The sequence below is a fragment of the Pipra filicauda genome, unplaced genomic scaffold (assembly GCF_003945595.2).
Source record: "Pipra filicauda isolate LSUMZ 115617 unplaced genomic scaffold, ASM394559v2 scaffold890_size58122_pilon, whole genome shotgun sequence".
NCBI lineage: Eukaryota > Metazoa > Chordata > Aves > Passeriformes > Pipridae > Pipra > Pipra filicauda.
The window spans coordinates 1-24,882 of record NW_024105076.1 but is presented as its reverse complement, the minus strand read 5'-3'; the positions used below and the strand labels follow the sequence as shown (position 1 = coordinate 24,882).

Sequence of the window (24,882 nt, the reverse complement as noted above, 5' to 3'; positions counted from 1 at the left end):
GTGGCAGTAGCACTGGAGAAGGCTTGGCAAGTGAACAGAGGTGGTTTCAGAGCAGGGCAAGGGAAATAACCTGATTGATGAAATTGTTGTGTTTTCTGGTAAAGGAACACGAGTGTAATATAAGCCTGGGTGGAAGGAAGAAGCTTGGACAGTTGCTATATAGGGGGACCACCAAGATGGTCAGGGGGATGGAGCACCTCTCCTATGAGGAAAGGCTGAGAGAATTGAGTTTGTTCAGCCTGGAAAAGAGAAGGCCTTGGAGTGACCTAATTGTGACCTTCCAGTCACAGAAGGGAGCCTACAAGAAAGATGGAGAGAGACTATTTACAAGGGCTTGTAGTGAAGGCACAAGGGGAAATGGATTCAAACTGAAAGAGGGTGGATTTAGATTAGATATTAGAAAGAAATTCTTCATTATGAGGGTGGTGACGCACTGGAACAGGTTGCCCAGAGAAGCTGTGGTTGCCCCATCCCTGGAAGTGTTCAACGACAGCTTGGACAGACTTTGAGCAACCTGGTCTAGTGGAATGTGTCTCTGCCCGTGGCAGGCGGGGTTGGAACTGGATGGTCTTTAAGGTCCCTTCCAGCCCAAACCATTCCGTGCTTCAGTGATTTTTGTAAAATGATACAAGCATGGCAGCAAGGCCTTAAGAGCATTGAGGTGCAAGACTAATGTTTCTAAACACAGTAAATGTTGCATGTAGAAACCATCTTCTTAAATGTAACAAATATACATTTATGACTGTTTGAATGTCATACTCATTTTTAAAACAAGACACTTTGGCTGTGTATTGTGGTGTGATACCAACTAACTTCCTCATGTTTTGTCTGTTTCACCTCCAGGAGATGCTTTAATTGCTGTAAATGATGTCGATGTGAATTCTGAAAATATAGAAAGGGTTTTGTCTTGCATTCCAGGTCCTATGCAGGTATAGTAGTTGAATGTTTATTCCAAATGTCCTCTGTAAATGTTAATATTGTTTCTAGCCTTTTTTTCCTGAGGAAACAGAACTTAGGGCTGGAGATGTGCAGCACTAGCATGCATGAAGCAAGATATTGATGTCTAGCTTAAATATAAATATGTCAACAAAATAGTAGTGGGTCTTTTTTGTCAATTACTGTTCTTAAAATGGTAATAATTGCTCTGGAAATACTTAACTAAAATAATTATATATTCATTAATATAAACAAGATTTACAAACCACGAGAGAATAAAAGCAAGCCTGAATTAACAAGTTAGTACCATTAAAATATTTAAGAGCACTTAAATGGAGAAATTGATACTACTTTAATATTTAAATAGAAAGAAGTCTCGAGGTTTTAAGAGTTTTTAGATTAAATACTTTAAGATCTTTCAAAACTTAACAGTGATGAAAATTGATAGAAGCCAGTAATAAAAGTTGATAGAAAAAAAATCCAAAAACCTGACCTGATGAATAATGTTTCTTCCCTCCAAACCTACTGCATATATCTTTTCTTCTAGCTGAATAATAATTTTGGAACTATAACGAAGAATTAAATAACTAATAAATAATTACATAGCTACTTCAGAGCTAAATCAGGAGAGTTGTTACTTATATAGGATGTTAATAGCATAAAATTTAGTATTTTGCGTTATTTTGTGCAAATCCACTTCCTGGTGGACAGGAAGACAAAATAAAAGTTGCAACTAACAGATATGAGAAGGAGCAGTTTAAAAATTGTAGTGTCTTTTGGTAGTTTTTCTTGAGGTAGAATAGACAAGGTGATGATGATAGTAGAAATGTTTTACAGTCCAGAGATAAAAAGTGAAAATTTTAGATTTTCTTAAACATGCCTCTGTTTGCAACTTATGTAGTGCAAGTGCCTGTGGAACTATATCTGTAACTGCAGTGAGATTGAGTACTGGGTTGTCAGTTCAGGAAGCTTTCCAAGATATTTGACAGTATGAAGCTACCAGAGTTGTGGTCAGGTATTGGCAGAGCTCCATGGGAGAAAAACCTTGTCTTGTCTGTCTTTGACCAAATATGGAGTTGCTGTAACTGCTATTAAATACAGAATGATTAAAAAAGCAGAGATTATATAGTTTATGTAATAGTATCCTTGCTAGATTAGAGTATATGTATTACTTATTGGTAAAATACAGTGCAGCTCTTTACAGAGTAGTTACTTTTAATGCAATGTTAATGTTTAAATTGTCAGTAAATCTGTCAAGTAGACAGCAATTATTTGAAATGTGTAACAGTTTGGCATGTTGGCTTTCCAAACCCTTTTATTAAAGTGCAATTATTCCTTTTTTACTGTGCAGTTTGAGTCAAGCCAGTAGAATGACTGCTGGAATAGACCAGAGGAGATTTAAATACAGAGTTCAGGAGTTTTTTGCAGAGTAGAACACTGGGTTCATGCTGCTAAAGAAACAGAGGGTTGTTGTATCTGAGATTTTGTAATACATGCAGAATTGTTAATGTATTCTCATTCATCTTGCATTGCAAAATATCAAATAAGAAGCAGTTTCAAGACTTGTTACTTAAATACAAGTTATTTCCATAAGAGAAGTCCCTGCTCTTCTGAATTCAATGTTAAAAATCGCTGGAATTAATTAAAAAACTTAACTCCCTATATTCTCAGTTTCAGCATGTGACATAACATAACTCATTATTATATTTCCAGAATTTTGTTTTCTTTGCCTCAGTTTAGGCAACTAGATCTAGGCATGTAAGGGCTAGTTTAGTAAATTTATTGAGCAATAGAAGTCCAAATGCTACATCAGTCCTTCTTTTTCTCCCTTTCTGTAATCAAAATAGCTGCTGCTTCCTTGTACCAGAAGACAGAATAGGAAGGGCAAGATATGCTAAAAGAATATGCTCTTCCTTACTGTGATATTCAGAAGTTGCAGAACCATTTTACCCAAAACTTTCTAAAAATATTCAGCCTGAGGCAGACAGTCAGAATCAAAAATTCCAGCCTGAAATTTTGAGTTACAGTTGTGCAAACGGTAAGCACATGGAAAACAGAGCCTTAAAACAGGAAATGGCAGGCAGTTTTTAAAATGCAGGCCATGCCACCAGCTCTGTCTGTAATAAAATCCACATTCTCAGCCATACACTTTCCTGCAGATGAACACAAATCATGCCTTTCTGCGGCAGATGAATGGTATAACAGCTACATTTTCTCTTTCTATACTGACAAATGTATAAGAGTATTAAGAAACAAATAAGAGAGTGACCTTCCAATCATTATTTTCCAGCAGTTAATAGTTAGGGTCACTTACAGGTTTGCACATTCTCCTTTGTTAATCTAGTTCTTAAAATTCCTTTGACCTCCACAGCATCCTGTAGCAGTGATTTTATGTACCTGATTTGTGTTATGTTCATTAACATTGACTTTCAAATTGCCATCTAATTAAGTGCATTTTATACCCCCATGTTTCTGTGTTATTAGAAAAAGTTAACTGTTCACGTCTTACTCTTCATATCATTGCGTGGCTTAGGAGAACTCTGTCACGTTCCACTTTGGTCACATATTTTCTAAGCAGAAAATTCCCATCCATGTCCCTCACAGTTTTCTGTCCCTGCCACCTTCATCAGTTCCTTTTTGCCATTTGATTAAATTCTTTTTGAGAACTGTTCTAAGCATTGAGAATGTGGGCGTGATATATAGAGTAGAATACTAATGTTTTCTGTGCTTTTCCCATTCTTTCTGTCATTTCCTTTTCTGTTTTTCTGCTGTGCATTGATCTGATTGTCTTTAGGAGAAATGGAATCAAAGCTATGGAAGGTTTCATAGTCAGTACTTATAAAAGGGAACTTCAGTAGTCATACTTAATCAGATCCGGTGCACTGCTCAAAATGAAGATTCATTTCTCCTCCACAAAAAAAAGAATAGGTTTTAGGGTACGTAGAAATACAGTCTCTTGTTCCTTTTCTATTACGGTGATGTGGGAGGCAGCATGGATGCCTCCAAGAGGAGGGACAGTTAAAAGTTCTGTTTGGCCCAGTTTGTTTTGAGCTCTTCCCTGGAGGACCATATGGTGATGACTTTACGACAAGACAGACTGAGTTTATTTTTTAAAAAACTGAGAGACTAAAAGATTGCAGCAAGAATTATATCTGTGCATCGTTAATGTAGAGACTGTAGCCTAAGTGTCATGTATAAGTGTCCACAGACAAGATGTAATAGAAGTTAAGAGAAATAACTATTGAGCCTTAAGGAAATCTGCAAAAAGTTAAACGGGATATGAGGAAAATGCTCTGAAATATGCTCTGCTCATGCAGATGGCATGAGAAAGAAAGAGAACTGAATCACAAAATGCTGGAGAAGAAAACATACACCTCTGCAACTGTGAACTATCAAGTTACTGGGTCTTAAAAAGCAGCTTCTTCTTAGTTGGATGTTTCTGCTCCTCAAGCCCTGTTATGTGCAGTGTAAGGAATCAAAACTGATGAGGAGAGGGCGAGGGATGAGTGACTGTAAGAAAAGACAGGGGTAGCACAGAGCAGGAGAGCAGGATGGAGGGCAGTGCTGTTCCAGGGAACAGGAAGAGAAAAGAGAAAAAAGCTGATAGCAGCCAAAATAGGAGAGGAGAAGTGGAGTGGAATGGGAAGGTGGCAGCCAATGACATAAATGTTGTAGCTGTAAGAGCTGATGATAGCACTTCTCTCCAAGCCAGTTTGACGGGCCCTGGGTGTTTTAAAGCATCCTTATTTCTTACTGGCACTCCTCTCTTGAAATATGTGCATACACATACAAAATTATGAAAATGAGAATGATCGCCATTTAAATGTATAAATTACCTCTGCCTGGGCTTCTCAGTTTTATTGCAACTGGGACAATATAAACTTTTTTGTTGCATCAATCCTTAGGCTAAGCTGTCACGGACTTAACAGAGAAGCAGGATTTGGTGTGATGTGTTATGTTCAGAAATTCCCAGTCAATAGGCATGTTACGGTTATTTTAAGGTAGACAAACCATCTTGAGTAAAACATATGAAAGGGGGAACTGAGAGCATGCCTGCTTAGTCCAAATATGTCTTCAGTCACTTTAAACACTGATAAAAACTTGAGGTATCATCCGAGAAAATAAATCAAGTTTTTCTCCTTGGAAATGACAATTTTATGCTCAGTCAAGAGCTAAATGTTTCTCACTTCTCCTTCTTTCATACTTAGGATATCAGCATTCATTCACAAAAAAATTTAAAAATTGCTCTTTCATCACTGCCGGAACAACTAGCAAACATAATTTTTGTAAGGCAGTGATAATAAAAGGTATGAAAAATATAAAGCAAATTCTGAAACATATTTCAACATAGTTTGGATTATGTGTTGCTTGTTAGTCAGGAAATACGTGTTTCTTCTAATATTCCTGGTTTTTACTTTATTTGGAAAATAAAGACAGAAAACATAATTCTTTGGCAAAGTAAGCTTGATCATTTAAACTTTTGTTATTTAAGAGAGGATACTCTATGCTTTGATCTTTTTTTTTCTTCTAAAGACAGCACAGCAAAGTATGTAAACAATTTTTATGCTTGTGAATTGTTAAATACAGCAACAAAACTCTTATATGCTGATTTTACAGTTAAAAAAATTAACATGGTGAAAATGAAAGATTGAAAGAGTTGCTACTGTTACAATTTAACAGACTTTTTCAGTCTAATGTAAATTTAAACCGATTTTCCTGTGCACTCAAAATGGCAAAAAAGTGGTCCAGAAAGAGCCTTGAGGATATATACTTAGGAAAGTGCTGACATTTCAAAAGAAGTCAAATAGTATGTGTTTTTCAAAGTCAGGGTAGTATAGGTTTTGCGTTCAAAGTAAGTATATTTTTCCATTCTCAAGACCATAAGAATTAAGCATGAAAACAGAGCAAACCACATGCTTACTCACATGGTTCATAGACCATGTAATAGCTAGCTTTGTCCTCTGTAATAGATGGTTATATGATCCTAAATGTACAGTTGGTTTTCTTGTAACAGGAGGAACTTTTGTGTGCTTACATGTCAGTAAAGCTAAGAAAACTTAATCTCTTAAAGGGCTCAAACTGCATCTCTTTCATTTGATGTTGGGACATAATTGTAAGTACAGCCTCGTTTTCACAATAATTAATTATCTTAATAGGTTAAACTTACATTTGAAACCTCAGTATTTGAGCCTGAAGTAACTTCTCAGCAAATGAACAAACAGGCACAGTCAAGTATGAACAATCTGGTTCGGCTCCTGTGGGGAGAAGACAGTACGGACCTTCAGCAGGCTGTTCAGGACGTGCCTCATATTGTCATGTTCCTCACACTGAAACTGGACTCTGAAACATCCAAGGATGAGGTATGTGGCTGACTGAATAAATCTGAAGTGAAATAACAACTGACAACAGCAACTGCTGTGACATTTGATGTTAAATACATAAATGAATAAATAAATAATCTTGCTAAATGTTTCGAGTAGTGAGTCATCTCTGCAAAATGTCCCTTTTGGCAGAAATAAGGCCTGAAATTCCAGAGGGATAAAAAATAGCATCAGTGCTGACAATGTCTAATTGGACCTAAACTCAGTTCAGGTCAGCACATGAGGAGAGGCCAGAGGTGTAACTGCAAAGCCGAGGTACGTTCACCGGTGCAGTGTCGTGTCTCGTGTCCTCTCTCACATGCTGGACGGGGTGTTTTCAACGCCTCTCCAACTTGGAACTGTGGAATCTGCCGAGCCAAAAGAATTTCCCCCAGCAGGAGATGTTGGCAGTCCACATTCATAATCTGTCTGGCTCCTGTTTTGAAATGCTAATGTGCCTTTTCTTAGAGGACTCTGGCCTGCCTGCTGTTTGCAATCAGCGGCTGATTCTTGCTTGGGGCAGTGGTTTAGAGCTACTGAAGTACTTTCCCTTTGTCCTGTAAAGCTTCCTTTCACACCTCTTTCCTTTCTGTGTTCAGAAAAATTTTGCCAGTGTAGATGTAAGCCATTGTAAGTTTGTGTAGATGTTGTCCATGTTGTAGCCATAGCTACAGATACTCCTCTTAATGCCGGGACACAGAGCAGTGCGAGGGGGGGGGAGGGTTGGTGCTGAGTTTGGCCTCTTGCCTAATCTAAAAATGACAAATGGACAAAGTAGACTTTTAGGGACAAACATTTGGAAAAAGACTCTTCTCTTCTCCCCTTGTGTGAATTCTCAAATTTAGCATTGTGCCCCAGTGATCTTATATTATCTGTGATGAGGAGATATCAAACAAAGTACAAGTTTTGCCAGTCCTCGGGGACTGGGATGGCAAGACAGTGATGGAGTGGGGAGCAGAAAAAAAGACATTTTGATTTCTTTCCCCTGGAATTTATCCTTAGATTCACTCAGTGCTCCATCCCTTCTCTGAAATATCTTTACTTCCTTTATACTATTTTTCAACTGGTACAAGTCTGTGTTGTTCTGTTAGTGATGTATGATAGAGAAGAAGTGTTACAGCTGCACATAATGGAGTTTAATTTTACTTTCTAGAGACAGGGCTCAGAAGAGAACCCTAGAAAATTACATGATATCATAATACATAAAATATCACAGTGTTTTTCTTCTTTAGTATTTTCTTACAATAAAAATTAAAAGAGCTCATTTAACTGTAAATTAAATAAACTTAAGATTCTTTATCAAAGTTCACTTGCATATTTCAAATATTTCTCTTTTTCTTCAGTTCTGAGTTTTCAGTAGTCCAAGATTGCTATGTTATGTGGATAGAACACTTGTGGATGGTTGTTGTGGACTTAAAGACCAGTATTTTCTTGATCCCATAAACTTTATGAAATATTAAAAAAAATAATTTCAGGATCGCCGGCTCCTCTGTTGGTAGGGAAATAGACATGCAAATGCCTAATTGCAATTCCTCCACTGCAGTGTAGATCCAGTACTGCTTTCTTGTCCCATTATTTCTTTAAGCTCTCCCAAGAAACGGGATTAATCCTGAACATTGAGCAGAGGTAAAAGAGGAATTGTAATGCACATGTTGTCCCTTCACACCGTGAAATAATTGTTTCCCTGAGAAGTCTTGGCAGTTACGCAGCCCCAAATAGTCTAATGTGGAGGGATGCTTTGCTGGTGTAATCAAGCTCTTTATAACATTTCATTACAAAAAAAAATGCTGCCTTCTTCAAGGCATTTGTCTTTTTACTGAACATTAAGCAACTTATAGCCTGTAGATGTACTGTCCCAAATTTAGTTTATATGGTACTTTAAATTAACACTGAAGTTATGATACACCTATGCCATACTGCACAACAAAAATATAATGATCCTTTACTAAACTGCTTTACCCATATCCAAAGGAGGCACGGTATGCAGATCACATCCATGTAAACTATGGCAACTGGAACTAGTAACTAATTCTTCCACTTGTGAGCTTTTGGCACCTAAAAATAGAATTAATGAGCTTTAAGACTTGTAAGCTCTGTCTATTCAGCTATAAAAGAAAGTAGTGTTGGAAATCATTTGGGATGTGTGTACGCCTGTGGGGGGTGTCACAGATGGCAACAGTTTCAGTAAGATTGATCCTGTCTTTTTTAGATTTTAGTTTAAGGTAAGTATTACAGTTATACATTATTCGTACTAGTGTGCAACTATAACATCTTTGCGTTTGACCTGATTTTTGGTGATACCAGGTCTAAAAAGGAGTAATGTTCATATTCCTCCTACACGATAGTGTAGAAGCCATTAGTTCGGAGTCTGTCCAGGTCTGGATTTTTGGGTTAAGGAAGGGTTTACACTTTTTAAGGAATGAGCTGCTTGTCGTTTATTAGTTCCACTGTGTTTGGCCTGTGACCTTTGGGCTCGCTTTTGAGACAGCTGACCTGGTATGGTGGCATGTGCTGAACCTTGCTAAATCAGTGTATACAGATGTGATACTGCTCTGCCCTTTTGTTACAGTTGGCTTTTCTTTCCCTGGGAAAGTGTACAGATAATTCACAAATTAATTCAGTGTAAAGGCCCCAGTTCATAGTGAGGGGTGGAAAAAGGCTCTTTCTAGCCCTCTGCACTGCTGTAATTAGAAAACAGCAGGGTTTCTCCAGTTGAGGGATTGATTCCAGAAAAAAAGATCCTTGTCACTAATGAGTATTTGTAAATAGAGCTAATTAAATTGGATAAGAATGAAGAGTTTCCAGGTCCTTCTGTAATGAAACTTCTTTTAGTCTTGATGAGGAAAATTTTCTAATGGCACTGGCAGAATGTGCTTAGTGACATAAATAGGGAACTTAATCATGCTTATGTTTCTTTTGTTCATGTAAAAAGATAATTTACTATACTCTTTGCAGTGGATATGCCTAATACTACATGCATTATTTTTGGTCCATTATGATTTGGCAGAAAGCAATAAATTACGAAGAATCGTGTTTGCCTATTACTGTATTTTTATGGTTGCTGAAATAATACAAAATTTTTAAAAGTGCTTACATAAAAAGATTATTTAAAAAAACTGGTTAGAAAAAGAAAAATAATTGTCACAAATATTTATCTGAGCTTTAAGATGACTTATTTTACTGAGCGTCAGGATGACCTGTTTAAGAATATGTTGACACAGATGGTCAGAGGTTTCATGAGAAATGTTAATGGCGTATGTTGAGTATATATCTCAGTTATATTTTATGCTGTACAGGTAAAGCAGTTAGGTAGGGTTATATAGAGAGACTGGAGTTTTCATATTCTTACTGTTGGTTTTGAAGAGCTGTATGTTTGATGATGATTTAAATCAGAATTTAAACACAGAAAGAACCATACAAATAGAATCAGAGAAGGCTAGGATGGCTTGGGTTGGAAGGGACCTTAAAGATCATCTTGTTTCAGCTGCTTGCCATGGGCAGGGAGACCTTCACTAGACCAGGTTGCTCAAAGCCTGTCCAGCCTGTCCTTGAACACTCCTAGGGATGGGGCATCCAAGCTTCTCTGGGCAACCCGTTCCAGTGTGTCACCACCCTGACAATAAAGAATTTCTTCCTATCTCTTGGAATCAGACTGGTAACAGTGTACTTAAAGCTTTAAAATGCAGTGGCCATACTGTTTGTCGTTTTATGTTTCTTCATGTAATAATGATTCTAAGTAAGTTGTGCTTTTCTATAAAATAAAAAATTTAAAACTGTCAGAAACATTCATGTGCATTTTAGAACTTTCCAGTATGCCCATGCAGCTCACTGCTTGTTTCACTACCATATGAAACTATATGAGAAAAGTTTTCATGTTTAAAAAAAACCCTGTTACCACAAAAAAAAAATTATCTTGTTTTCTGTGGGGATTCTTTTTTGGGGGGGATTGGTTTTGCTTTGCTTAACTAACAGCTAACTTTCTTCACAGCAAGAAATTCTTTATCAGTACCCCATATCTGAAGCATCCCAAAAACTGAAAAGTGTGAGAGGAATATTTCTCACACTGTCTGACATACTGGAAAATGTTACTGGTACCGAGATTATCAGGTAAAAGTATTTGAAATGTAATGTATTGTTATTTTTATTACTTTATACATACATGTACAGCAGACAGGGGTTATGTGTCAAGTTATAGACAAAACCAGAGTGACTCAACCTGTTTAGGCAGTAACGTTTTAACTAGAACAACATGCCTGAAGTTGGACTGCTCAGCCTGCAGGTACATTGGTATGGGGGAATTTCCTTGTAGTGGGTAGCAGTGACTAGTGGGATTTTCACTTCAGTGAAATTGTTTTTAACTCTTTTATAACTTCATACTGTTAACAGAAGTATTTCTGGTTTAATTTTTCTAGTTCCTCCCTTTTCTTATGTGAAAAACTGATTCAAGTTGTTTACTGGAAAGAATCTGACAAGTTGCTCATAATTGGCCTTCCTGAAGAGAAGTGAGTTTCAGAGAAAAGATTTTGTTTTCCCTTAAATTTTATTTTGTGTCCTCAAATTGTACTCTTCTAACAAAAAAGCAAGAAAGGGCTTACAATGTACTCTTTTTACTAAAACTAGTCTTTATACCTGTGATTCTTATTTTTTGATTGACTTTATTCTCATCTTTTATATATCCATTGTTATATATCTTTTATATCTATATATAAAGATATATGTTATTCATCTTTTTCATTTGCTCTGAAGGAATAAGATCTCAGAAATACATGTAGGTTAGAAAACAGTAATATTTTATAGTATTTGGTAAATTCAAGTACTTCGTAGAGACTGCTGTATAACATCAGTAATATTACACACCTAGGAGGACTACTTATTCATAGTAAAGCTGTACGTTTTAATTTTTTTTTTTTAGTGTGCCACTTTCTCAGCTGAGGAACATGATTGAAGATGTTGTCAGGACCTTAACGTTTATGTACGGTTCTTTGGACAGGTGAGTTCTTTCAAAAGTATTTTCTTTTCACTCACATATTTCTCATTGGTGCTCACGGAAAAAGACAAATAGTAGCATTAATTTTAATGTCTACATGGAATTTCTTTGCCTGTGCCTTTACACTTGCATAAAAAACAGAATTATGTTCTTCTTGCCTTTTGCTTTCAGTCTGAACACTAGTAAGACACTTTTTAAACAGTCTTTGTCAATTCAGGAAGTTTTGTCCTTGATTAGGTTAAATCATTCACATAATCTAAGTCCCGGTGGATATCAACAGCACTCTGCAAATGTTATCCTTTACGTTCAAGCACTGTCTGTAAAATATACATATGAATCAGTATTATATTTTTAATAAAGTAAACACTCTGGACTTGCAGTGACTGTCTTTCTCTGCATTTGGAAATCACCCAGAAAATTTTGAGTCTTGACCTAGATAAAATTGCCAAGATAGATTATTCATATGCTTGCATCAATTCATGCTTAACGTGTGTATGCCATAGAGAAAGAAAAAGAATAAATCTCAGTTTCCAGAAGGATGAGACTGATGTTTAAATCATATCAAGTTGCTCTAAGACATCTACTATGATACTGTACTGCTTTAGTTTGTTCTTTATTTTTAGCTACTGCCTGGATATTAGCCTAGTGGATTGTTTCATGTTAAAAATACATCCAAATGTAGCATCATGATGCAAAGAGACTTGTGTAGCACTGAGGGTTATATAAATAAACTGCAAGTTTCTCAGTGTTATTCTAACTTGGAGTTCATGTTTGTTCAGTGCTTTTTGCCAGGTGGAAAATGTTTCTCGCCTCGATCATTTTTTCAACCTGTTCTTCCAGCGTGCACTTCAGCCTGTGAGGCTCGAGCCAAGTGCCAGCCCCAGTGCTCAGCACTATGAGACCTGCAGTGCCTTGTTCTTGGACAATCTCCCAGGCCTGCGCTGGCTGACGCTGCCTCGGGAGATCAAGGTAATGTCCTTTTCACATCTCTTTGGAAAAATTTGTATATGAGAGACCAAAAAATCTTCTGCTGTTATTGTGTAATTTACCTTTGCTCATCCAAGACCATCCATTTTCCTACCAGATCCTTTATTCAGGTTTGGAGCTACACTGTCATTCCCACAGTGTGTTTAGTGGCTTTAGAGTTATCGAGGAAGAGATTATGATGACAGAGGACTTAAAACTTTATTTAAAATATATACACACGCATCTCTAAGAACTAGGATATAGAGTAGGGAAAGCAGCCCATAGTATGTAGCTTTATGTTTGATTTTGACCACTGAAATATTTTTCCAGGTAGGAAATACTACTCCAGAAGCCCATAGCTTGTAATTTAGGAGAGTTATAAATGGCTGTTGCAAAATCAAAATAAATATCCACATGTCATTTGTGTGACACATACAGGTACAGCTTTTCTGCACCATTCCACTGTGTCTGGTTACCTCCCAATTAGAAACTAGGTTGTGCATTAAGCACTAGTAAGACAAAAGGTAGATCATAGTAAATGGAATTATAGCTGTCAGTCATAAATGTCATTTTCATGGCTTTAATATCTATGATTCTGGTTTAGAATATGTTAGTCTTGTCATGGTAGATTTTGTTTTTTAATGAGTATTTGCCACGATTCAATGCAAATAAAACAGCTTGGAAGTTTTAAGCTCAGAGTTTCCTTTCATTTTTGGATAGACCCAAAATATTTGTAAGTTTGTAGATAACATAGTTAAGGCTAATTCTAATTATTAGACAATGATTGTAATCTGAGTTGACCATAAACTCCATTATCCAAACTTATTTCATCAGCAACAATAAGAGAAATGAACATTGTACTTGCTGAACTTCATGGAAAATTGCAAGTGTTTCTCAGAACGGCTTTGTGAAAGGACTGAATTTGGATGTTCAAAATGACCTTTCTTCTGCAGTAGCATATTCTGTAATTTATACAGTCTTTATTTGAAGATAATATTAACTAGGACTTTCCTGGGTTTCTGATTTTTATGTTTAATAAGACCTCACTGTATAATTTTTATAAGTGTGTTTGGAAGGGAAGGGATGAAGGGGTAAGTCTTTCAACTTTACAGGTTTGCTGTGATTCAGTAATAGAAATTGCCCTGAATGTTGCAGGTTGTGCATCAGTCAGTGCTGTTAGTTTCCAAACATATTTCTGTGGTCTTCTCTCTTTTCTTCTTTAAAAGAGAATTGTCTCCTCTTTTATCTTTAGTTGCAGACTGATAGTTATTTAGTTCTTTCTACCTTACCCTGTAGTATGTGTCCAGATACATTTTTGATAAATATGCGCTTGAGGACAATATGTTTGCAATTATTTTAATCCAACCTCTGCTTTTATAATATGTATGAACACTGTTATATATGTTTTAGCTATAGAAGTGCATATTTATGGAGTGTCTCAGAAGAGATTAGGTTTTTTCCTCCATGCTTTTTTCTTCTCTCTCAAGTGTCTATAGAAAGACTCTATTGCACTTTGTTCTATAGTTCCGCTTCCAGGTTGTTTCTTTCTTGAAAAATAGTTAAGTTTTAAAGGGATTTAGACAACAGCATCATTTATATTTGTGATACGGACATCACTTTCCAAAGTTGTCTGAGATCATTCATATTTTCCAGAAAAAATGTTATTGTTGCAGAACATGACATTTCCAGTTAACATTTTGGTGAAGATATTTATATCCTATAAGGAATATAAAACTAAAAATGTCAGTTCTTTGGGCAGAAAGCCATTTAAATTTTGGCTGGGGAAAAGCTGAGAGACTGGTTAATTTTTGACTGCCAGCAGCCCCGCTGACATTGCTTAGTTTGAAAACTGGCTGTTTCAATTAGAGGCAGCCTGTTAATACAGCCCAAGAAGTTTGTAATTACGGGGTTTAGGTTCTTTGCATTAAGTACTACCTTTACATCAGGGGTTTCAGTGCCTAGTACTATGTTTCTTGAAGTACTCTTAATAAAATTTACATTAACCAGCAGCTTTTGTAGTTACAGAAATTAGGACACCTAAAGCAGTTTTAGTAGAACAAAGATAATGCGTGAGAAAGTTTTGGCAATTTCCATAGAGACAAAAAACCTAAATCCATTGTGTAAAAGATTTTTCTGATAACTCAGTTTGATGCAATAGTGTGCCAGATTTGAGATTTGTCTCTAGGCATCTAAAGCACCTTTGCGCCAAACACTATGTTCAGCAGGCACACAAGGAGGGAAATTGTACAGTTTCAAAGAGCAGGGGGATAGACAGCATTTAAGAAGGATTTTCCTTTAATCTGATGGCTCAAGGTGTTCTTGATATTTGATGTTACTATTGAAAAGTACATGCAAATTTTTATCCACTTACTTTGTTACTTCTAATCTGAGACCAGCGAGACAGAGCAACCTATGCTATTATGAGAAATTAATGTGTTGGAAATGTCTATTAAGAAGTACTGTTTAAATATTTCAGATGGAAATTGACACGGCACTGAGTGATCTGGAAGCAGCTGACTTCGCAGAGCTGGTAAACATCTTATTTTTGTTTGCATTGCACACTATGTCTTTGCCTTAGTGTCATATTCAGCACTAATTTCAAACTCATCTACTTTTTCTCATCAAGTGGGAGTCAAAGCAAAGGAATGTTGTATTATTCTTTAAAGATAGATCCATTTACCCATTCTATTTATCCTGAATTTTGTCTCCATGGTTAATATTACAACATATTATAATCCTGTAGGATTGGATTAATCACTGGAAATCCATGATTTAATGTAACTTAAGTCCAGGGATGTTGTCTCGGTTTGAGACAATTTGGAGGGGCAGAGACCTTGGACAGAAGTCTCCTTCCTCCGATTCAATACCCCTGCTTCTCTCCAACAGAAAGAGAGAGAGAGATCAAACACGCCCAGATGTAAGTGAAAAAATAGCTCTTTATCAAGAAGAATGCTGAACAATACTGATAAAACTGGGATAAGCTAACCAGAAAAATTTCCAAGCTCTGCCCATTGGACCAAAACAAGATGGCATCCGGCCTCCCCCCACCTGGTAAAGCCTGGCAGGAGTGGTTTGGAGGGTCAGTGCTGGCGTGAGGCTGCAGTGCCAGCACAGGCAGTTACTGGAGCAGGGCTGTGGACCTCTCAGGCAACTGGAAGGACCCACAAGACACCTGCTGGGTCCAGTGATGAGACCTGTTTGCTGCAACTCTGATGATGGCTGTAGTCCTGATCCGCTGAGGAGGTGGGAGGAGGTCCAGGTGGGAGAAGTCTCATGGAGTGAGGGAAGAAGACCTTGGTCTGCCGAGTGAAGTCCAAATGTGGTCTTTTATTGGGCTCAGGGTGGGTGAGAACACCTCTGGTACCTCCCTAGGGGCAGGGAGTTCTTCCCTGGATGATTAACACTGGATCATGGGACATTTCAAGAGTCTTTGACACCTTCTAAGCACATGTGGATTCATTATGGCCATCAGCAGAGATTAATTTGTGTGTGTGTGTGTGTGTGTGTGTGTGAACTGTCCTGATGCCTCCCCAAGGGGAGTTATCGCAGATGAGTCATTTGTGTAAGGACAAAGAGACAATACTCAGCTCATTGCCTGAGGTGGCAGGTGTAGGTGTCCTCTGAGTCATCAGCCTTCCAGTCTTTTCACACTGGTGGATACATTCTTCCTCTGGGATAATAGAGTACCACCCTTATCTTAAGTCCCTCCCCACAGCCTAAATTAGTAGGCATATTTGGAGAAAAGAGAAAAGGTGGATACCAGAGTCTTTGTGTAACCCAGGACATATGTTTACAAAAGCACTTTAATTTTAACACAGCTGATTGTTGTTACATTTCTTCTTTGTGTATATAGTTGTCTCCTTCCCAAGCAATTGTGAATAAACCTGAAAACACCTGTGGAGCAATGAGAACTTAAATTTTCCAGTTTACAGAAAATAATTACAAATTATGCTTATTTTTAATACTGTTAAAGGAGACTGTAGTAATTTACTTAAGTAACTCTTGCTGTGCGAGGTGTAAACATATTGAAATTTCAGCTTTACTTTGTCATGAAAAAGCTCTCTTAAACTCATGTTTCAGAACAGTTACTTTAAAATTCTATTCAAGAGAATCACTGTTCTAAACAACCTGGATGAATACTTACAGAAAGCAGTGTTTGTAAGTTACAGTTTATTGCACAGAAATTGATTGCACCTACTTAATTTAAACTACAGCTAAACAGAGTGTTACTAATCAGAGACCACTGGGCATTAAAAGATCAATGAATGGGTATATTTTAGGTAAAATGTCAAGTACTGGAAAAAAATGCTTTGACTTGAAAATTTTACTCTACGAGGGCCCCTGGTGTCAATAGTTACACTGCAGGTACTTTGCTGTTAAGACCTGTGAGAGTGAGCAAATCCTAACAAAAATTGTTAATGGACAAATAACTATTAAATAGGAAACTTGTTATTTTCAGCTGGAATTTTTTGAGAAAATTTTAATGATATGAAAATTAATAATGGAGGCTAAAAATTTGGTATTTCCCTTTACTGCTCAGTATTAATTGCTGTACTAGTAATAAGAGGTGGTCAAATATGAAAACATTAAGTAATATATTGATTACAATTTACCAGAAGTAGTTCACTTGCATTTGGTAAATAAAATAAAAATTCTGAATTAAAAACAATACAATTATTTTTTCCCCCACAGTCTGAAGATTATTATGACATGAGAAGATTATATATGATTTTGGGCTCTTGTCTCTTCTACAAGGTAACATTAATGATTATTAACGATTAAGACCTAAAGATTAGCAAAAAAATAAAAATCTAATTTATTCCTGGAATTACCCTTTCAGAACCTCACAAATATGAAATAAATGTATGACTGCTTTAAACATGTATTTCTAGTACCAGAACTCAAACACTATAACAGAAAAAAATTTTGAAAGGCAATTATATGTACTGTATGATCATAAGAACAAAATACATCTTTGAAACTGGAGTTTTTTGGTGTGTGATCAGAGGATTAGAGAGAGTGAGTAATAAAGCAATAAGAATCAATTCAAGTGAGACTGTAGGATATTCCAATAGGAATTTTTTTGTTCACTGCAATTTTTTATCAGCAGGCAATCTATCTTTAGTCCATCTTTAAATGCAAGACTTGAGAAATTGTATCAACAGCTTTTTTCACTTTGACCTCATTCGTAAATTTATTTAGTAAATATAGACGGTGTAATCAACAGTATAAAGAGGAAGATAAGTACCTTTACTTAAAGAAAACTTTGGTGATTTTATCATGCAATTGTTCTTTATGTTGGTAGTGTCACAAGACTAAACTGTTCCCACAAATGGACCTGCACAGTATCTACCATGATAACACTTGAACTGTAAAGCTCTTAGTGCTAAAACCGCTGCTGTACTATGTATCTTCTTTGGAAATTTTATTAATTCCAGTGAGAGCTCACTAATTTTGGAGAGAGAATTAAATGAGAGCAACTTAACGCTGTAGGTGTTTTCAAGCTGTTAAAGCCATGCATTTCCCAACTCACCTTTGATAATTTGCATATATGCTGATGGTTTATTTGTGTATATTTCAGTATTTTGAGTCTTTAGATGTGGTGCAAAAGCTCAGTGTTATCTGTTGTACAACTGTATACCAAGATGACAGTCTATGGGCAGATAGCTTAAGATGACAGTGCATGTGGGGCAGGGATACCTCTACATAGAGAGTACTCTGAAGTGATATATGGTGGTGTTGTATTTCTTACTGAATACACTTCCTTTTTTGTGTTTACTTAAGGGTTACTTGATTGGTAATCACTTGCCAAAGGAAGATCTTATTGATATAGGTTTATACTGTCGGCACTACTGTCTGTTACCCTTGGCAGCAGAACGGAGAATCGGTCAGTTAGTGATGTGGCGGGAAGTATTTCCACAGCATCATATCCAGCCATGCGAAGGTTCAAGTTTTACAGGATACAGGGAACCTGAAGCAAGATACTTCTTACTGATAGTTGGCTTGGTAAGTTAACAACTGCAATATGCCCATTCTCTGGGTCTCTTCTTTGCTGTTGTGTCTTGCCTATTGTTCACTAAGATATATATATTACATGCATTTTCTTTGGTAATTTTACAAAATACTTATATTGTAGTTGTTTTATGGGATAGAATTTCTCAGAGAGTAGCATTATTTATACATCTGCAAAGCTTGCAAAGGTTAAGTATAAATTCTGATCATTTTTATGCCTTTTCAATTCAGTTGAAAGTATTTTTACCTTCATGATCTTGTCTTTTCAGACAACTAATTTCAGAAATGTGTCTGGTTTTGTTTTTTTAAATGTAGACTTTCTTTAAAGCAAACAGCTAATGAGTTTGTAAACAATAGCTTTTATGTTTGGGTCATTAACTTAAATAACACAATAACAGAAAGATGTCCATGGATGTGATTTGATTAGAAGAAAATAACTCCTCTGAAGGTGAGGAAGGAGTGTTGAATATAGTGCTGTATTTTACCCAAATCTCAGATAAGATATAACACAGCACATACTGTACATTAAACCAAAGGCTAATGTTACTCCCTTCATATTTGCAGAGACACTTCATGTTGTGTGTCCTACTAGAGGCAGGAGGCTGTGCATCCAAAGCTATTGGGAATCCAGGACCAGACTGTATATATGTAGATCAGGTCAAAGCAACCATACTCCAACTGGAAGGAATAGATGCCAGCATAGAGGAAAGGCTGGATTCTCCTTCCATTCCACCTTTAGCTTGTGCTGACTGGTTCCTTCCTGCAACACGTGACAAACTGGAGAGCTTGACCACCTCGCCTATCCTAAGCAAAATACAAAACACTTGCAAACCAGCGACTACTCCAGCGAGCAGAAGATCTCTGTTTGGGGACTCTTCCCTAACAACACAGATGCTGAGTCCTACAAGAAACAGTGGAGGACCCCAACAGGGTAACGAAGGTCCTGCAGAAGATGAAAGCACTAATCCACAACCTGTAGTGGATCAGGTCTGAGAATAAAGGCAGAGAGAATTGATAAAGTTCTGGTGGGCTTAGGGGGCGGTGTTCTTTCAATGTAAAAGAATAAATCTAAGAATCCCTGAATTCAGTAGCAAATACTTCTGTTGGCTTGGAAAGCTTTGGGTCAGCCTAAGAGCCATCATGTGGTTTTTTATTTTATCATTGCTTATAAATATTTGGGGTTTTCACATGACTGAAGTGGGCACAGCTGCATTTGAATCAGCAGAAATAATTGGAGAAGATCCCTGAAATAATGATGTAAACATAAGTTACCAGGACAAATTGCTGTACAATTGTCCAACTGCTTTTAACTCATTTTAGTCTAAAATAGGCTATAAAATACATTTAACTTAGTTGATGCAACTGTTTCAGCCTTTTCAAAAAATGCTGCATTATTTTCTTCTAAGTTGGTCATTTGTTGGTTTGATTCTGTTTTTCCTTTAGCTGTGTTTTCTCTGTTATTTCATCTATCTGCGTGTTTTTCAGGCCACTAGAAAAAAACACACCCTGCCAAATCCATGTCATTTAGGAAATCTAAAAAAGAACCTTTCAGAGAAAGATAAAGAACTTCTTAATGCTATCAAGTAAGAAATTATTTTTTGTTAAGTAGTTCATATTTTAGGCCATACTTGGATCGTTTTTTGAATATACACAGATCACAGAAGTTCCTGCATAATTTTATTCTAATCAAAGCTTCACTATGCAAGGATTATCAGAAGTGAAGCTCTTAAATTGAGAGCTTAATTAAAGAAAAAATACAAAATAATACAATAAAACACTGTTTCTGAACAATATGTCACTGTTGTATGCATATATCTCACATCTATATGACCTTGAAAGTTCAAATAAAAGTTCTGAGCCACACATATACATACCTTGTGCTCCTTGGTGTCTCTAGGTAGGTGTACAAAGGACAAAGTTTTTATTTTTCTTTCCATTTTTCTTTGTTGGGGCAAATTTTGAGAACACAAATGCAGTACCTAACTAGTACCATGATTTTTTGATTTGTTGTTAGTTGTTTTTTTAAAATTAATATTAACAGTCCGAATCAGCAGGATTTCCTTGGTGTAGAGAAAATACCTGTATCCATTTTTTAACTCTGTTACAGTTACCAGAAAAACAATTCTGTCTTAAGAAACAAAGTATATGTTGATAAACTGGAATTTCTGAATTCTGATTTAATTTTTTTAAGGTTGACATCTGGTCCTGAGAATACTCTCTTCCACTATCTCTCTTTGGAAACGATGCAAGGAATCTTTATTACTCCAACTCACAAAGAAGTAGCACAGCTCGGTGGCTCCATCCACCCTCAGTTAATCAAGAATTTCTATCGGTGCTGTCTTTCAATTCGTTCCATTTTTCAGCAATCCATAAGGAAAGAGGTACAGAAACTTTGCTTTTGTTTTTCTATTTACATTCTCAACTCAGTGTTTCAAGATTGTTTTCACTTAATTATTTCAATGCTTTGCTGTATTTGCATGTGTGTCGTTTTTAAAGCTTCTGATATTACTGTTATGGGCAGGTTCTCAATTTATAAGATACTCCATTCAGATCAGTCATTTTGTGTTCAGTGCGCACTTTTATTGTGCTAAAAGTCTGCTTTGCTAATTGCACAGTTGATTTTTTACTGACATGAAACAATTTTATGTACTAAGGAAAGATACAGGAAGGGTTGTCTATTGTGAAATCTCTGTGAACCTATGAGTAATTTAGACTATGCTTTATTAATTTAATCCAAAGCATGCTTAAGGAAATTCAAGGCACTCAGACAAATACTACCTGTTTTGCTTATGAACTGCTAAGATGCATTTCACTTTTTCTTCTTCCATTTTTGAGAAATTAGGACAGTGGTGTTTTGACCATCTTTTCTAGATGTTCAGCTCCCATATCTTCAGTATTGTAGGCAGTTGAAAGTTGTGGTTTCTGGGTTTGCGTATGGCAGACATAAGTTCCTTGAGATTTTTTTCCAAGAAAACCTTTTATTTCGCCTTTGAAGCAACTGATTGGAATAGGAGTTTCATTTGCAGATCCAGAGATTAACTGAACTTTAAGGTTTATTCAAAAGCTTTGTATAAGACATGACTCTAAAAGCTCAACTAAACACAAAAATATCTTTATTTTCTATAAATCTTATGCCCTCATACTGAGTAAGAGTAAGAAAATACTCTGAGCAAAGTGCTTCAGCTGTTTATTTACAAAAAGAAATTCCTGCCTGGACAAGTTTATTCAATGGACTTTTACTAGTACAGTTAGGGAGGCACACAGAGAAAGAAAGATGAGAGCTTTAGCTGTTTTAACAGTTTTTTAAAGGAGCTGTATTATTTCAGATGTCTAAAATACAGAAATAGTGTTCAGCTAGAAGGAAAAAAAAAAGTCAAAAAAGGGAGCATGCTTTTAACTCCAAATTGTGTAACAATGGAAAAGCCTTTTGATGCCAGAGGAACAAAACCATGGGGAGAAGAATCATGTAAGCAAGTTAGTTACGTATTCTAAGCCTGGCTTTTTGATAGCAATGTCATTCATCAGAGAGTCTTGAAGAAATCACATAGTTATATTTGCTAGTGTTTTGTAAACATGTTTCCTTCTCTACTAATGTTTCAGCAATTGTTTTACAGAAAAAGGAAAAGGCAGGCAGTGGAATTTCAGAATTTAGTAAGGCAGCTGAGGACACAGGTCTCGTAAGAGAACATGGTGTTTTGTTTGAGTGCTCTCCTGATAACTGGACTGACCAGAAGAAACCACCACCAACAATGAATTACTGGGTTGTGGGGTAAGTTTAAAGACAAATTTTGTCTCCAGCTTTTGAGTGTGCCATTGTACTCTTCAAGAATAAATACTGTAGCACATCACCGAAGTGCTTGAGCAGACTGACTGAGGTATCTTTAATTTGGGACTGGGAAGTTGCCCTGGTGTGAAGTTCCACCTTTAACTGGGGGGAGCACCGAGCCAATGTGAAAACAGCATGGAGCTGACAGCTTTTGCAGAGGGGAGGGAAGATGTTTAAAGAGAAAAAAAAAAGCAGTTGTTTCCCACAAAGAATGTACATAAATGCAGTTTGCATGGAAAAATTAAAATTGTTAATTTAAACATTTAAAAAATGTTTATGCTACTGTTGATATCTTTAAAAATAATTATAATGCTACACAAGGTTATGCACAGGTATTAACAGCTTTCTATTTTAGCTCTTTCCCTAAAAGAGCTCATTGGATTAGTATGTGGGAATTAGTAAATTTTTGAATTCTCGGGCTTGCTCCCGAGGACCTTGATTGCAGCTTGTCGCTCAGAAACCTGGATTGCTACAAACACACTAGTACCACACAAATAGATCCTGAAATCCTAAAGATTTTTTTCCATGCACAGCCATGAGAAAACTGAGCAGAGAATAACTTGATTTAAAAATTAAATGCAGGAGAGACACTGAAATTTGCCAGCTGTCTTACACAGGAGCTGGTTTTAACTTCTTACTGAAACCTCAGAATACAACAAGAATTTATCATTTGAGGAGAAAAAAACAACTCTGAAGATTTTCTTCTTTTTATTGTTTTTTTTTTCCCAGGAGACTCATTTTACATCCAAAACCTCAGGAGTGTTACGTCTGTTTTCATGACTCAGTCACAGAAGCTGCTGTTGAACTGGCCTTTAAACTGTCTTTTGGCTTAGCTACATAGATGAGCTTCCTGGACACTCAGCCATCCTTCATGGTGGTGTTAGTTCTTTAAAGTATTCCATATAAAGGGAATGAACTTAATTTAGGTGCCCACCCACAGTGTATCTTTGAAATGCTTTAGAAAAACATAAATACCTTGTGGTATGACATAGGTAAAACTTCTGTGGTGATTCCAATGATCTTATCAATTGAATACTTAAAAATATTTCAGAGAACCAAAATTCCTATTTTTATATGCTGTCAATTTTTTTATCCTGATCATAACTTTATTACATGAAAACATCACATAATTTGTACAGTCACTGCTGTCAGTGCACAATATGCAATGTAAAATGATAAGCTGATCCTCAGAAGTACTCTCTGAACATCTGGCAATTGGTGATGAACGAAAAAAAACTTTTTCCAATTAGTTAAAATTTTGTTTCTCTAAGGGCCTTGAAAATACTGAATGTTTTCAGTAGCATTGTGTTGATCAACACAGAAAGAAATCCTTTAGACAATGCATGGCACTTAGCCTCAAAAAACTAATGACTAATCATTTTTGCCCTTATGCTCTCCTGCACACTCAAGGACTATAGTGTGGTTGATTGTTTTACTTGACTTTGTGAGTTTTAACTATAAATAATACTTATATTTGTTAAAATGTAATTTTGAAGACACAAAAAAAGATGGGGGGCAGGGTAGATGGTTTTAAGACTTCTGCATGGACTTGGCTTATTTTATATTCCTAATTTCTTAATAAAAATGTATATTTGTTAAAAACAGTAGCGCATTCATCTATTTTTTTTTACTTCACATATTTTCTCCTTTGTTTATTTAAACATAATTTGTCTAGTTAGATCTTCCACAATTTACAGCTGGATATTACAAAACCTGTTAGGTTATATCCATGTGTAGGGCAAGAGTAGGCAAGATGTTTGCAAAATCAGAATTTTTCTACAAAATTTAACTTATTATTAAAATATTTGTAAATTACAGATCAGTTGCTCCTAAAGCTTTTTTTTACTTAAGTTTGGGTTAAAATGTAAGATTTTGGGTCTTTTTACCCCCAGCCTGCATATTTAGATCTGGTCATTTGCACATTTCATTGTGTTCCATGTCAACCGTGCACTTTTTTTTTCTGCTGTTTCTACTTGCTTTTCGTAAAATGCATGACTGAAGTTGCATTTTGAACAGCAGGATCAAAAAGTTTAAGTGTTCAGGAAAGTAAATTCATTTCATAGGCATCATGACCAAATCATTAGATCTTGTTTTCACTTGAAGTTACAGCTGTCAGGAGCAGTTCTGAAATAGTCAATCAAATGCTTATAAGAGTCCACTCTTATGGAGTGATTTACAGCTTGTCTTGATACTTAACAGTTGCTTTAGTTCCAAGCAGTACAAGTCTTAGGCCTGAAGTTTAGGCATATGATTGAAGATTTTGTTGATCAGCTTTTTCCAGAAGTTATTGTTCTTAGCACATAAGCAACAGTATTTCACTTTGAGACATACAAAACTGAGTTATATCAGTAACGTGTTAGATTTGTTCCCCGTCTGTAAATTCTGTGATGTGAGATGTAACTCATGTTTGAAAAATGAAAATATATAATTGTATGGATGACATCTGAACAGCACCTCTGAAAAGTCTAAAATACATGAGGTTTGGATATTAGATTTTGTAATAGATGGAAGGAGGAACATATAGAAAAGCAAGCAGTCCTTGCTGCACTGCTTTTAGCAGAAGTGTGCACAGAAGTGTGTATATGTATGGAAAAAGGTAATTTTGCTGATGTTTGTCTCGTTTCAGCCTTTTAAAAGCAAGGCTATATGGTTTGAATGCTAAAAAGAGGGTATTTAAATGCTTTAAAAAGAGGGCAACTACCATCTAGATCCTTGTGTTCAGTCAGACAGGGTTACTCTGCTGCCAGTTACTGGGTTAAACTGGGTTTGACTCAGCTGGACCAAACACACAAGTG

At 36.3% G+C, this 24,882-nt stretch overlaps 1 protein-coding gene across 4 annotated transcripts in view; it reads left to right on the top strand.

Annotated features, from left to right (window-relative positions):
• LOC113985327 (protein inturned) overlaps nt 1–23,691 on the top strand; it is a 42,294-nt gene extending 18,603 nt beyond the window's left edge. For 3 of the 4 annotated variants that reach the window (XM_027715998.2, XM_027715997.2, XM_027715999.1), the window contains exons 3-16: nt 844–929; nt 6,093–6,296; nt 10,285–10,403; nt 10,709–10,798; nt 11,209–11,286; nt 12,063–12,252; nt 14,726–14,779; nt 16,942–17,004; nt 18,034–18,255; nt 18,826–19,248; nt 19,747–19,844; nt 20,453–20,642; nt 21,876–22,030; nt 22,817–23,691. In XM_027715998.2, coding sequence (XP_027571799.1) covers nt 844–929; nt 6,093–6,296; nt 10,285–10,403; nt 10,709–10,798; nt 11,209–11,286; nt 12,063–12,252; nt 14,726–14,779; nt 16,942–17,004; nt 18,034–18,255; nt 18,826–19,248; nt 19,747–19,844; nt 20,453–20,642; nt 21,876–22,030; nt 22,817–22,928 — 2,084 coding nt within the window. In that variant the 3' untranslated portion in view covers nt 22,929–23,691. Of the gene's footprint in view, nt 1–843; nt 930–6,092; nt 6,297–10,284; nt 10,404–10,708; nt 10,799–11,208; nt 11,287–12,062; nt 12,253–14,725; nt 14,780–16,941; nt 17,005–18,033; nt 18,256–18,825; nt 19,249–19,746; nt 19,845–20,452; nt 20,643–21,861; nt 22,031–22,816 lie in introns of those variants that run through there. The other variant, XM_039390960.1, reaches the window with a different exon arrangement.
• The last annotated feature ends 1,191 nt before the right edge of the window (nt 23,692–24,882 follow it).